The sequence below is a fragment of the Grampus griseus genome, assembly GCF_964374135.1.
Source record: "Grampus griseus genome assembly, chromosome: 11".
In the NCBI taxonomy this organism is placed as follows: Eukaryota; Metazoa; Chordata; class Mammalia; order Artiodactyla; family Delphinidae; genus Grampus; species Grampus griseus.
Window position 1 is genome coordinate 91431001 of NC_139005.1, and position 11848 is coordinate 91442848.

The 11848-nt window shown below is 54.4% G+C and overlaps 1 protein-coding gene across 1 annotated transcript; it reads right to left on the reverse strand.

The window, feature by feature from the left end:
* Positions 1 to 881: 881 nt before the first annotated feature.
* On the reverse strand, positions 882 to 11424 carry TXN2 (thioredoxin 2). Its single transcript, XM_082666585.1, has 4 exons — positions 11327 to 11424; positions 10585 to 10847; positions 8638 to 8761; positions 882 to 1783 (listed from the first exon to the last, which is right to left on the reverse strand). The coding sequence occupies exons 2-4, from the start codon at positions 10845 to 10847 to the stop codon at positions 1670 to 1672; spliced, it is 501 nt and encodes a 166-aa protein (XP_082522711.1). The 5' UTR covers positions 11327 to 11424; the 3' UTR covers positions 882 to 1669.
* Positions 11425 to 11848: the final 424 nt, after the last annotated feature.

Sequence of the window (11848 nt, forward strand, 5' to 3'; positions counted from 1 at the left end):
ACACACGGCTCTTGGCCTTTCTCCACGAATGCCAGCTGCTGGTTTACTCCCCTTCCACATGCCTGTGACAGAGCCCAGGCCTGCGGCCTTCCAGAGGCCACAGGCCCTGCTTCTGAGCCAACTCCGCCCTCTGGCGCCAGTCACAGCAGCCTTCCCAAGGCAGTCCTGGGGCCGCCCCCTCAAAGACCCTGCGGTAACACAGGCAGTTCCAATAGGGACACCAAGGACACTGAGAAGAGTGCACACAGCACCCCAGGGCCAAAGGGAAGGGTGCCGGGATACCCCTGCCGCCTGGCACCCAGTGAGCGGGCATCTGAGCTGGGCAAGTGAGCCAAAGGGCAGCTTGGCCACATGAGGAAGAGGGGTGGGCTTTCCCAGCTGGTAAGCCTGGTGTGCCTGACACCCTCCTTCACGGGCCAAGGCGGGGCTGGGAACAAGAAGGGGCAGAGAGCCTGGCCCTGAGGCCTCGGAGTTCCTGTGCGCACACACACAGGAAGGACAGCCCACCTCCCAATGGGCTGGGGTGGGGAGAGGGGCAGGCCAGGCTTCTGCAGGAGTGTGGGCCTGTCAGCAGAAGAGGCCCCCCTGAGGATCAGTTATAAGAGCTCAGGCTGCAGAGGCAACCAGCTCTGGGTAGAAACCTGGGCTCTGTACCCTGACAGCCCCTGTGTCCTCATCTGCATAATGGGGACAACAGACACCCCTCTGCCTTACTTGTATGTAAAGGCATCTTCAGAACAGTGGCCACCACTGAAACCGGTATTAGTCACAGGAGGGGCTGGTCGAGGGCAAGAGGGTTGTGGGAGTCAGAGGAGAAAACAGGGGCAGAGCCTGGGAAGGGGCCACGGTGCTCCCAGGGCCCAGACAGAATGGAAGCCGTCGACAGTGCAAACCCTAGTTTTATTGGTCCAGTTCTTTCCGTGAAGTCTCCTGCTCGGAGAACTGAAGGGCCAGATGATGGTAAAGGAGGGTAGTGTCTCGAGCCTTTCAGAGGCAAGGGTTTGCAGGATGCCCCCAGCCCAACACACGTCCGCTGCCCCGGCGCCTGGGAGGAAAGAGGGAGGTGGCTCTTTGGGGGGTGGGGGTGGGGGGTGGACATGGTAAGCTAGTGCAGGGCCCAGGGTCTGTTCTTCACAGCGGGAGGTAGACGGGACCACATAAAGTTCTTTATTACAGACCTACAAAAAAATGAGGGAATTATGTATATTACTCTCACTTGCTTGGGTTTCTTTTTTCCTTCTTCTTCTTTTTACAAAACAGCAGCAGGAAAGAAAAATGCAGGAGGCAGATGAGCCAGGCACCGGGGTTCAGATCAGAAGGGAGCAGGGAGACCAAGCCGTTACTGCAGGCTGGCCCCGGGACTCTGTCCCTGCAACCTGGAAGCGTGGCGACCAGCCCTAGAGGGAGCAGACAGAGAATGGGTGGGGAGACGTCTGTCCCAGCTCGGCGGCGGCACTGCTCCTTGGGCAGCCACCCTGGCGGTCAGCCGGGTTGGGAGCACTTGAGGCTCCTGTGTTTGGAGGCCTGGTCTCCAAAGCACGGGCCCACGGGGGCCAGACAGAGGGAGGAGGCAGGAAGGGCCAGCACAGAAGGGCTGTGAGTGCTATCGGGGTCCCCCGGGAACACGGGGCCCAGGCGGGCAGGGGCAGTCAGGACGCTTCCCTGCTTGTCAGCCAATCAGCTTCTTCAGGAACGCCTCCAGCTGGTCCTCATCCTTGATGCCCACAAACTTGTCCACCACGTCTCCATTCTTGATGGCCAGCACGGTGGGCACAGCTGACACCTAGGTGGAGGGGACAAAGGAGGCCGAGTCACTCAGAGGTGAGCTCCTCTTGACCGTTATTCCCAAGCTGTGGGGAGAGGGCTGGTGGTTCATGCAGGGCAGTGGCTGCCCAAAGCCACGGGTGGGCCCCCTTCCCTTTGCGCAGGGTACGGCAGGGCCTGCAGGTCCGCTCCTGGAGAAACTTTTCCACTGTGGGCTCCCAGCAGTACCCTTCCTCCCCCAACTGTGTGCCTGACTCACTGTCCCAGTGGTTTGGCTGGAATGACAGGAGAGATTAAAATAACCCGTGCAGCTGCAGGCCAGAGCTGTGGGCAGGGAGGAGCTGAGGGGCTAAGAGAACCGCCCCGAGGGGCGGCCTGGCACACGGGGACCAGGAGAATTGGAATCCTGGCCTTGCCACTCATCAGCTGGGCGCCTTGGCCGGGTCACGCCAACTTCAGAGCCTCGGCGCCCTCTTCTGTGAAATGGGGATGAGTTTCTATGGTGCAGGTCTAGGACAGGGATTAAAGATTTGGATATAAAGCTGCGTAGTCAGGAACTCACGCTCTGGGGCCGGCTGAGCCAATCTCAGGCCGTTCTGGGCGAGCCATTTCATCACTCGAAGTGTCCGTGTTCTCATCAGCAAATGGAGATACTACTGGGGCTTATATTAGCGGGCATAGGGGCTGAGCCGGCTAATCTCTGCAAAGTCTCAGCACAGCGCCCTGCACTCGGTACGGTGCCCGGCACACAGTGGGCACTCAACAAATGAAGGCCACAGAGGGCACGTCACAAAAGGAAAACCCAGGGTCCCGCGCAACCTCTTTCAGCTCCACGCCACGATGGTTAACAGGCTCCAGAAATTCAATGACTCACACTGGGCAGTGTGGGAGGAGGGGCTCAGCCTTGTGAACCTAAATTTATTTATTAGGGGGGTTGGACATTCTTGGCCTGTGAAGCATTTTCTCAAGCTCCCCCAGGGGACCTGTACAGATCACGTGGTATGTAAATGAGGCCCAAGACCTGCTCTGGCATCGCGCATTCTGCTGCCTGGGCTCCCCACCTGGCATTGATGGCATTTGAAAAAACTATATAAACAGAACAAAATAAACACAAACTTTTCTAACACACAAGTTAACTACAAAGTAACTTGTAGTTACTTTGTAACTACAAAGTAGTTACATTTACAGTTACATTTGTAGCGATTTCTACAAACGTACCAGTTCTTCAGTGTCCTGAGTGCTGTCCTGCCCATGAGTCACCCTGGGAAGCCAGGCCTAAGATTTGGAACGTTCTGACTGTGCATATGTCAGTTACAAAACAGAAGCGCGGGCCTGACTGGCCCAGTCTCAGTATGTGGCAGGCTGTGCGCCTCTCTTCTAACGGGCTTTGGGGACAAACACAACAGGTAAGATGACAAGAGTCCCTGTCCCTGTTAGTGCCTTCAGGTGCCCTCAAGGCTGTCCTGGGGCTGCTGTTGGTGGCAGCTGACACGCTTCCCAGAGGCAATGTGCAGGCAGACCCACCTGGTGGTGGGCTGACCACCACACGTGCCCCTGCTCATGGCGCCACCACTGGCTCCGTCCTTCGCGCCCCTGGCACGTGTGATAGCACGAAGTGCAAGTCTGAGCACATGGCTGCCCCGTCTGCAGGCCCAGAAGGGGTCCTTCCAGGATGCAGTCCCTGGAGGCGCCCCGGGCCCGCACATGCAGTCTCCTGCGCCCTCTACTGGTCTGTGGAGGCAGCGGCCTCACATCCGGCAGCTCTGAACTGAGGCCCAAGGCTCAGGCACGAACTGCTCCACTTCGCCCATGCTGGATCCCATGCTGTCCTGTGCTTCTTTAACTGAGGTAAAACTGTATCTCAGTGTCTGAGCAGTGGTCTAATTGTTTTTACCGTCCTCCCTCTGAGCAGGACGCTGTGCTCACTGAGGTGGCTTGGAGTAGACTCAGTTCTTCTCCAGAATTCTAGATGATTCCCTTTACAATCGCATTTGTGTAAACTCACACGTGTGCTTACACACGCACAGACCATGCTGTAGTTGGGTGTACAGCAGACACACTGCAACTGTATTTTCATGACAACCAAAATCTAGTCATTACTGATCAAGGGAGTTCTTTGAGGTTTGAGCCTAGATATACAGACAGACAGACAGACAGACAGACAGACAGACACACACACACACACACACACACACACACACACACACAGAGTCATGGGCCTGCGAGAAGCTGGATTTTCTAGGACACTTCAGGGATACCTGGGCTGTGACTGGACTTCCCTCACCCCCAAGGAGGAGGATGTGGCTTTGCTGACCCTGAGTCTGGTTCACAAATCTGGAAGGGCTGGTGCCTGTAAAGACTGCCTTAAATGGAAGTGCACAGGTCCCTGGCACATTCTTCTGGAAAGGCAATGTAAGTGTAAGGGGATCGCGGTGGAGCGAGAATTCAGCTCCCCTCTCAATTCTCGTGCCACTGAGGGAACCAAGAGGCCGGAGAAGAGATGAAAAGATGCGCTAAGATGCGCTGAGCTCCTGCTCGTGAAGCCACCTGGAGGCTTCCATGCTTGGCTGAAGGCCCCGGGAACTCAGGAGGCGTAGGGGTGTGCGTGTGTGTCTTCCCACCAACCTGCAGCCCCCCAGCCCACATTGCCACTGAGCTTGGTGTCCCTGCCTGGTCTTCTCCCGTCTCACCCCAATTTCCTCCATTTGTGAAATGCAAAGGACCTCCCGAGGGACAGGCGGACGGGCACAGGGCTAGTTGTCACAGGAGACTGGTGACCTCCTCCTCGGCCAATTGCAGAACACAAAGGAAAAGGTCGCTGTCACCCCGGCAGCCACATACTGGTGCTTTTTACGTGTCAGGGACAACCCGGACCATTTGTGTGTGCTGGCTCATCAACTCCTGCCTCAACGTGGGCTCATTTTACAGATGAGAAGACTGAGGCTCAAAGGCTGAGTGACTAAGCGATAGGGCTGGAATTTGAAACAAGATCTGTGTGACGTTGCTGTCGTGACATCAAACTACGTTATACCTCGGCCCAAGAGCAAGGGATTGGAGATAAAAACATTGAGTCCCAGCAGGGCAGGGAGGGATGTGTGGGGAAACATTAAAAGGATCTCATGCTTCAAAAGAGAAAGGCCAAATGCTTTTGGATACAGGAGGGTTCTTGGAAAAACTATTACTGAAAGAATCGAATCCAACTATATAACATCCTGGAGAAGGCAAAACTACGGAGATAGTAAGAAGATCAGTGGCTGCCAGGAGTTCAGGCGGAGAGGGGAGGAAAAGGTCAATCAGAGAGGATTTTAGGATGGTGAAACTCTTCTGTGTGAGACGGTAATGGTGGATACGTGTCATTATCCACTTGTCCAAACCCACTCGCTGACGGCACCTCCCCTAGAAGGCCGGCCCAGAGCTTCAGGGTTTTTGCTCCTCGATGTCGGGTCCTGGACTCCCGGCAGTGGCATCACCTGGAAGCTTGTTAGAAATGCAGAATCTTGGACCCTTCTCGGACCCACTGTATCATAATCTGCTTTTTAACAATATCCCAGGTCATACTCATGTTTGAAAGTGCTGATTTAGAAAACTTTCAAAATAAGGGAATATGGTAATGACGGAAGTACTGTGCATTCCAGCGATGCGTTATTTCGCTAATACTGAAATACTATTCAATGAACTGTCTATGAGGATATGTGGACCATTAAAAATTCAAATAAAAAATTCAAACGAGGTACCCCAAATATTGACAGTAGTTTGTTTCTATGCTAAGATTATTGCTACTTGGTTGTTTTTATAATGTTTTTAAAGGGCATTCTCTGAAAGATGAGAAATAAAAGGATGAAACTCCAAGTGCGAGGCGAGCAGCAGAAGCCCCAGAAGAAAGCATGTAGGTCTGCAGCCCGATCCGCTCTCTCCCCAGGGTCTGAACGACTGGGGGGCACCCAGCAGAGGACCTGAGGCGACGGGGAGCAGAGAGCTCTTCACTCCGCCAAGCCAAGCGGTGCGGGGGGGGGGCACCCCAAGGCCCCGGGCCACTTTCCCTTCCCTCTCCTTTGGGAGATGGTGAAATTCTAGGGTGGACAGTTGACTGAAGCATAGAGTGTGGAGGGAGGGGAAGAGGGTGTGTGCTGGGCTTGGGGGTGGCAGGAGAGCTTGGGAAGAATTATATTCCCTGAACAACTGAAAGCAGTCTCTCCAAGTCCACCCACCATTCGGAAAAGGCCTTCAGGCTTCGGAGGAAGCTGTCCCAGGAGGCACTATGGACCTCTTAGCTGAAACTTCTTCCTCAGACTCTCTTCAAAACAACAGGTGTGAAGGAAGGAAGGAAGGAAAGGGGTCGGGGAGGGGTCAGGAAGAATCCCCACTGGAGCTTCCTAAACCCTGCAATGACATCAGCCCAGGACCTGGCAAAACCAGGAGGCCGGGTCCAGGGGACGTGGGCCCAGCAGCCTTGAGGAATTTCTATATGACGCCGTACTATGCGGACAGTGGACGGAGGGAGAAGACCCTACAAGAGGACCTCTCCCCCACCACACACTTCCCAGGCTTAACCACAGGGCTTCAGGGCCCGGCCGTACATCACCTGGAATGCAGGCTCCCTGGAATGCAGGTGGGGTGGTCTTGGGGATTCTCGCCACCCGTGTGGCCACAGCTGGAGGAACTGGGTGATTCTTTTCTGTATCCTTACAGCTACTACAGTTGCTGAGACACGGTCGGGGCTCAGGATGTTGGCCTAAGTTCCACTGCCTGAAGCTGAACCTCAGGAGGGAGGGAGCCTGGAGCCTGCCCATCACCCTGGGGTGCCCAGAAGCTCCAGCCCTAAGCTCACACCAGAAGACCACACCCTCACTCCCACAGCTGCCAGTGGGTCTCTGGGGGAGGGAGGGGTAAGCAGTGAAAGCTAGGGGCCCCTAAATGGTCAGACAAGTACCCTCTTGACTGGGCAATCAGTGGGAGAGCTTTTGAAAACAAAAACAAAAAAAGTACAATTCATTGCTTCCCTGGAGCCCTTGTAAGCGGCCCCCGGTCACCCAGTGCCATGGATAGTCTTACTTTGGTAATATCCCCCCAACCATCTGCAGCCGTCATCTGTGGCTCTGCCTGCCCAGCATCTTTTTCCTTTGCCTCTGGTCAGCGAAGCTGGCTTTTCCTTTGAGTGACCACCCCAGCCCCAGCTCCACGGCAGCCAGCCTATTCTCACCCCCACCCCCATCCCTTTCCTGCCACAGGGACTGGCTGGAGGGTGGGCATCTCTACTTCGCCTGGTCTAGAGAGCCGAACCTGGACTTCCAAACTCTGAGAAAGAGAGATGCCACCTCTTTCCGTCACTTATTACCAGGGAGGGATGTAGTGCACTCTGGCCAGATCTAGATGTTTCAAGAGAACCAGAAATCTGGATGTTCCTGTAAAATCTTCTGAGTTTTAAATAACAGCATCTGATTCAGCATTTAAAAAAAAAAAACAAAAACACTTTGAGGGCCAGACCAATCAAGCTAGTGAGCCAGATGTGGCCCACAGGCCACCAGGGGCGACCCTGGCTCCGGAATAATGCCATCCAGGCCCCTTCCAATTGGGCGGCAGTCGGCCTTCCCAGCTGGCTGTCCTCTCACCGCTTGCTCGGCCCTTCACCGTGGCCATCCAGCCACAAGGGACCGCTCCCCTTTCTCCAACTACAAAGTGGCCTCCGAGGCCCAGAGGACGCTCCGCATCCCACGCATCTCCTGCCCCTCTTCCTCTGGCAAGCCCTGCTCCAGGCACACAGGCCCTGATGTTCTGTGCGCACACGCGTGCGGCCCTGACCTCAGGGCCTTTGCAAAGGATGTCTGCTCCACTGGATCGCGCTTCCGAAGAGCGGCCTGGTTCGGTCCTTACTCTCTCCAGGTCTTCGCTCAGCTGTCAGCTTCTCAGCGAGGCCTTCCCGAGCCCACCCTTTAAAAAAGGAAACCCTCCCCAGCCCTGTGCCCGGCACTCCCACCCCCGCTCCTGATTTCTTTTTCTCCACGGCACTTATTATCTAAAGCAGGGATCAGCGAACGGTGGCCCACGAGCCAAACCTGCTGCCCGCTGCCTGTTTTCGTAAATGAAGTTTTACCCGCACGCGGCCACGCCCATCTGTTTAGATACTTTCTATGGCTGCTCTCGTGCTACACGACAGGTGAGTATTGCAACAGAGACCAATGCCCTGCAAAGCCTCAAACGTGTACCACCTCGTCCTTTAGAGAACAAGTTTGTGGATGCCCAATCTAAAATACTAGCATGCAGGCTCCACAAAGGCAGGGATTCCGTCAGCTCTGTTCACTGCCACATCCTCACCACCAAGTAACAGCCCTGGCCTCAAAGGGACTCTGAACACGTGTCTGCTGAAGGAACGCACAAACCAGTCAGGCACAGAACAGCTCATGTCTGTGTTTGCTGTGCTCTCGGCCCTGCCTTCTTCTCCCATCCTTCACGGCTCTGCTCAGAGGGTCCCTCTACCGTGACACATTCCCCATCCCCTTTACTCCCCCACCCCAACGCCGGGGACAAGGAGCTCATCTTAGTTGCGCCAGAATCATGTACCCCTGGCACGCCGTAGGGCTCACAGATGGATGGATGAATCCATGAATGAGGGAGGGCATCAACTTCCCAAGATTCCGAGAAAAACCTGGTGTTTGGGGTCACACATCCCACTGCCTAAAGGTGGTGAAGAGAGACAGGAGGCTCAGAGGACCAAGGGAGTCACATCTGAAGTGCTCTGAACCCCTGAGGTCTCTAGAAAGAATCAAGACACCCCCTTACTGGCTTCCTGGCGGCCCCCAAGACGTCCCCAGCTACCCTGTGGCCCCAAGCATCCCCACACCAGTTGCCCCGTGGCCATCCCCTGCCGAAACATACCTCATACTCTATGGCGAGGTCTGTGTGGTCGTCAATATCCACCTTGGCCATCACCACCTTTCCATGCTGCTTGGCCACCACCTTCTCTAACCTTGGCCCCAGGATCTTGCAGGGACCACACCACCTCGGAAGGGGAAGGAGAAGCATCCCGTCACAAAAGCGCTCGCCAGTCAGTCTACGGTTTCCCAGGACCTTCCCTTGACCCACATCTTTCCGAGGGACTGTCTGGCCTCATCACCTCTGCTTACAGTGTTTGGATATTAACCTGTAATGCTGACATGCCAGGTAACTCCAGGAGACTCTGCAATTGGGAAATTTTTACAGGTCCTGGATTTCTAAAACACGGGCCTCATCCTAAGACTCTTAGAAAGGTCATTTCACGTATTTCACTATATCTGAAAGAAATACACTGTCATATAGATGAAAGCGGGATTTGAAGTTAAAAGGTTTAGGTTCAAAGACAGGCTCCTGCCAACCAGCTGATTGTTCTGAAGCTTCAGTTTCCTCATTTGAAAGCGAGACTCTGGATCTAGAAGCTATGATGAGAAATCAATTAAGACAACGTGGATAAACATGCTTTGTAAGCTGCAGAGTTACTTCAAACACCTCACGGACTCGGAACTAAGGGAACTGAAACCAGTAGCTAGGGAGTATCTACGACTGCCAGCCACTGTGCCAGGACCTTCTCAGCTTTTACTACACAGAACCCTCAACCCTGCAAAGGAAAAGAAAACGTCTTCCTAAGAAACTGAGGCCCAAACAAGTTACGAGACTTGTGCAAGGTCTGGGACTGCATCCAAGGTTGTGTTCCAAGTGTCTTCTTTTAGCCCCAGGTTACCCTGTGATCCCCCAGGCCCTCTGTCAACTGCCGTCACTGCACTAACACAGGTGTTCCCCTCTAGATGGTAAGCCTAGACTGTCATCTCTAAGTACGTGCCACTAAGGGCAGTGCCTGGCACTGAATGAACAAACTCACCCCCTGCCTCCTTTATGGGGAAGAAGATAAGGCATCACCCCACTTTTCATCCATTTTAGAAGCCTTCTCCGGTATGCTCATCAGACCAGGAGGGCAGGACAGCTCTGCCTTTCATGAACCCCCGACTGGTGACTCCTCTTTTATTCTCAGCCTTTAAACCCTTTGCATTCAGAGATTTTAATGAACTCACAACACCTAAAAACCCAGTCTGCAAGACCTTATCTCCTATCAAAGTGAAGAGAGGGAGGCAGAAGGACACCACATGGCCCGCCCAAGGCAACACAGTGAGTCAGAGAAAGAATGGGAAAGAAAGCAAAAGAATCTGTCAGTGGTTTGGTTTGCGCAAAAGGCCTTCCAACTTCTAACTCTGGCTTCTTTCAGGATGCCCCATTCTGAGGGGTTTGTCCAGTAGTTTTGGAGTCAGGCGTCTAGCCAGGCCTCAAAGGTCCGGAAATGAAGAAGGCCAGGCCAACAATCAGAAGGCCACAGACATTTAAATATCCCTAAAACAAACTCACACAGCACTGGAAAGAAACTCCTGCCCATCCCCTGCATGCCTGGGCACCACTGCGGTGGCACTGATAACTTTTTGCCAGCCCTTCCCAGGTTAGGTGGCAAGATGTTAAAATAAAATCAACTCTCTAACGGGCCAGGAACTGGGATACACCACAAGTCAGATGATGCTGGAGTCATATTTTTCCTGCTTTGGTCCAAGCTGAAGATGACCGGGGCCATTCGGGCAGTGAGATACACAACATAAGTGTTTCGCAGCACCGATCACAGTGAGTTCTGAAGATTGTTTACTAGTTTGTCTCCTGCCAAACTATACTTAATCTTTGAGAGAAGGGATTGGGTCTCATCAATCTTTGGAATGAGAAGAATCCAATGTAGCACTGAGACATAGCAGGCTCTCAATAAACAAATACCTGAACGAGTGATACCCCAGTCTTCTGCCAACTCCCAGGACTCACTGTGCATGGAAATCCACAACCACTGGTGTCTCACTGTTGACAACTCGGTCTTGAAAGTCTGGTCCATCCTGGATGTTAAAGGTCGTTGTACAGACTCTGGTGGTGTGTATTGACCGGGCTTGGCTGGGTGTTACTGTCAGGTTACTGGGACTGCGCTGTGGGGTCTGCAGGGCCCTGGACGCACGGGGTGCCCACCGACTCTGAGAGGGCTCCCTGCAGATGACGGAGGCCAGGAACCTCCTCAGGAGAAGCCGCTGAGCCATCTGTGAGGGGAAGAGGCAGGAAGAGTAGGGGCAGTCAATACACCATTAAAAGAGAGGTATACGGGAAACTCCGAGGCTCAGGTAAATCGTGACATGTCCAAAATAACCCAATTATTAAATGAGAATCAACGTTGGAACCCACGGCGGTCTGAGAAGTCCTTACTCTATCGATTACTTTTTTTCAAAGTGTTTTAATGGGAAATTTAGGACAAAGGGGGTGGCTGTCAAAGGATCAGGAAAGAGGAACCGCAACAATTCAAGGAGGAACGAAGAGGCACGGGGTAGGAGGGGGGAACTAAAAAAGGAGGAACGTGTGTGTGGAAGGAACTGGACGCCACCAGGGACCCCGGCTCCCCGGATAGCAAGTTCCCCCAGCCCAAGGTCTCTGTCCGCTCGGCCGCCGGCCCGCACAGGAGCGCGCCAGCAGAGTGCCTCAGCCGCCTTGACACCACCTCGCGCCACCCCCACGGGCCTCCTACCTCCCTGCAGCGAGAGCAGAGGCATGCACAGCGCGGCCCTCCCCACCGGTCAAGGGCACTCCTGTTGTCACTTCCTCAGGGGAGGGCCTTAAGCGTCACTTCCGGGCACAGGCTACCTAGAGCAAGCCTTTCTGCAACGTGACGGGAGGCGGGGGCGAAGCCTCAGTTAGGAATCGGAAGAGAAGGGCTGTTGGAGGGAGAGACCGGAAGAGGGGCGGGCCCTTAGGGAAGGGACCGGCGAGAGGGGCGGGTCCTCAGGGAGAGGGACCGGAAGAGGCAGGCGGGCTCCAGAGGAGGGTCCGGAAGAGGAGGTGAAGGAGGAGGGAGCGACAGGGAGGTACTAGTTGGAGAAGAAGGGCGGGAGGGAGGGCTGGTTCTGGAGTTTGCAAACTCCTGTTGCGGTATATGTCAGCCAGCATCGCACCCCTTTGTCTCATTGTCTCAGTGCGGCTTCGGAGCAACAAGAGGACGCTTTGTGGCCATTGTCTGTCACTTGCGACTGTATAACCTCGCGGTTTCGGG

Excerpts from the sequence above, each read along its gene's own strand:
- TXN2 (XM_082666585.1), bottom strand. The coding sequence starts at position 10,847 with ATGGCTCAGCGGCTTCTCCTGAGGAGGTTCCTGGCCTCCGTCATCTGC. Across the intron at positions 8,762-10,584 it reads GTTGTGGATTTCCATGCACA|GTGGTGTGGTCCCTGCAAGA; the intron begins GTGAGTCCTGGG and ends TCCCCTTCCGAG. Across the intron at positions 1,784-8,637 it reads ACCTCGCCATAGAGTATGAG|GTGTCAGCTGTGCCCACCGT; the intron begins GTATGTTTCGGC and ends CCCTCCACCTAG.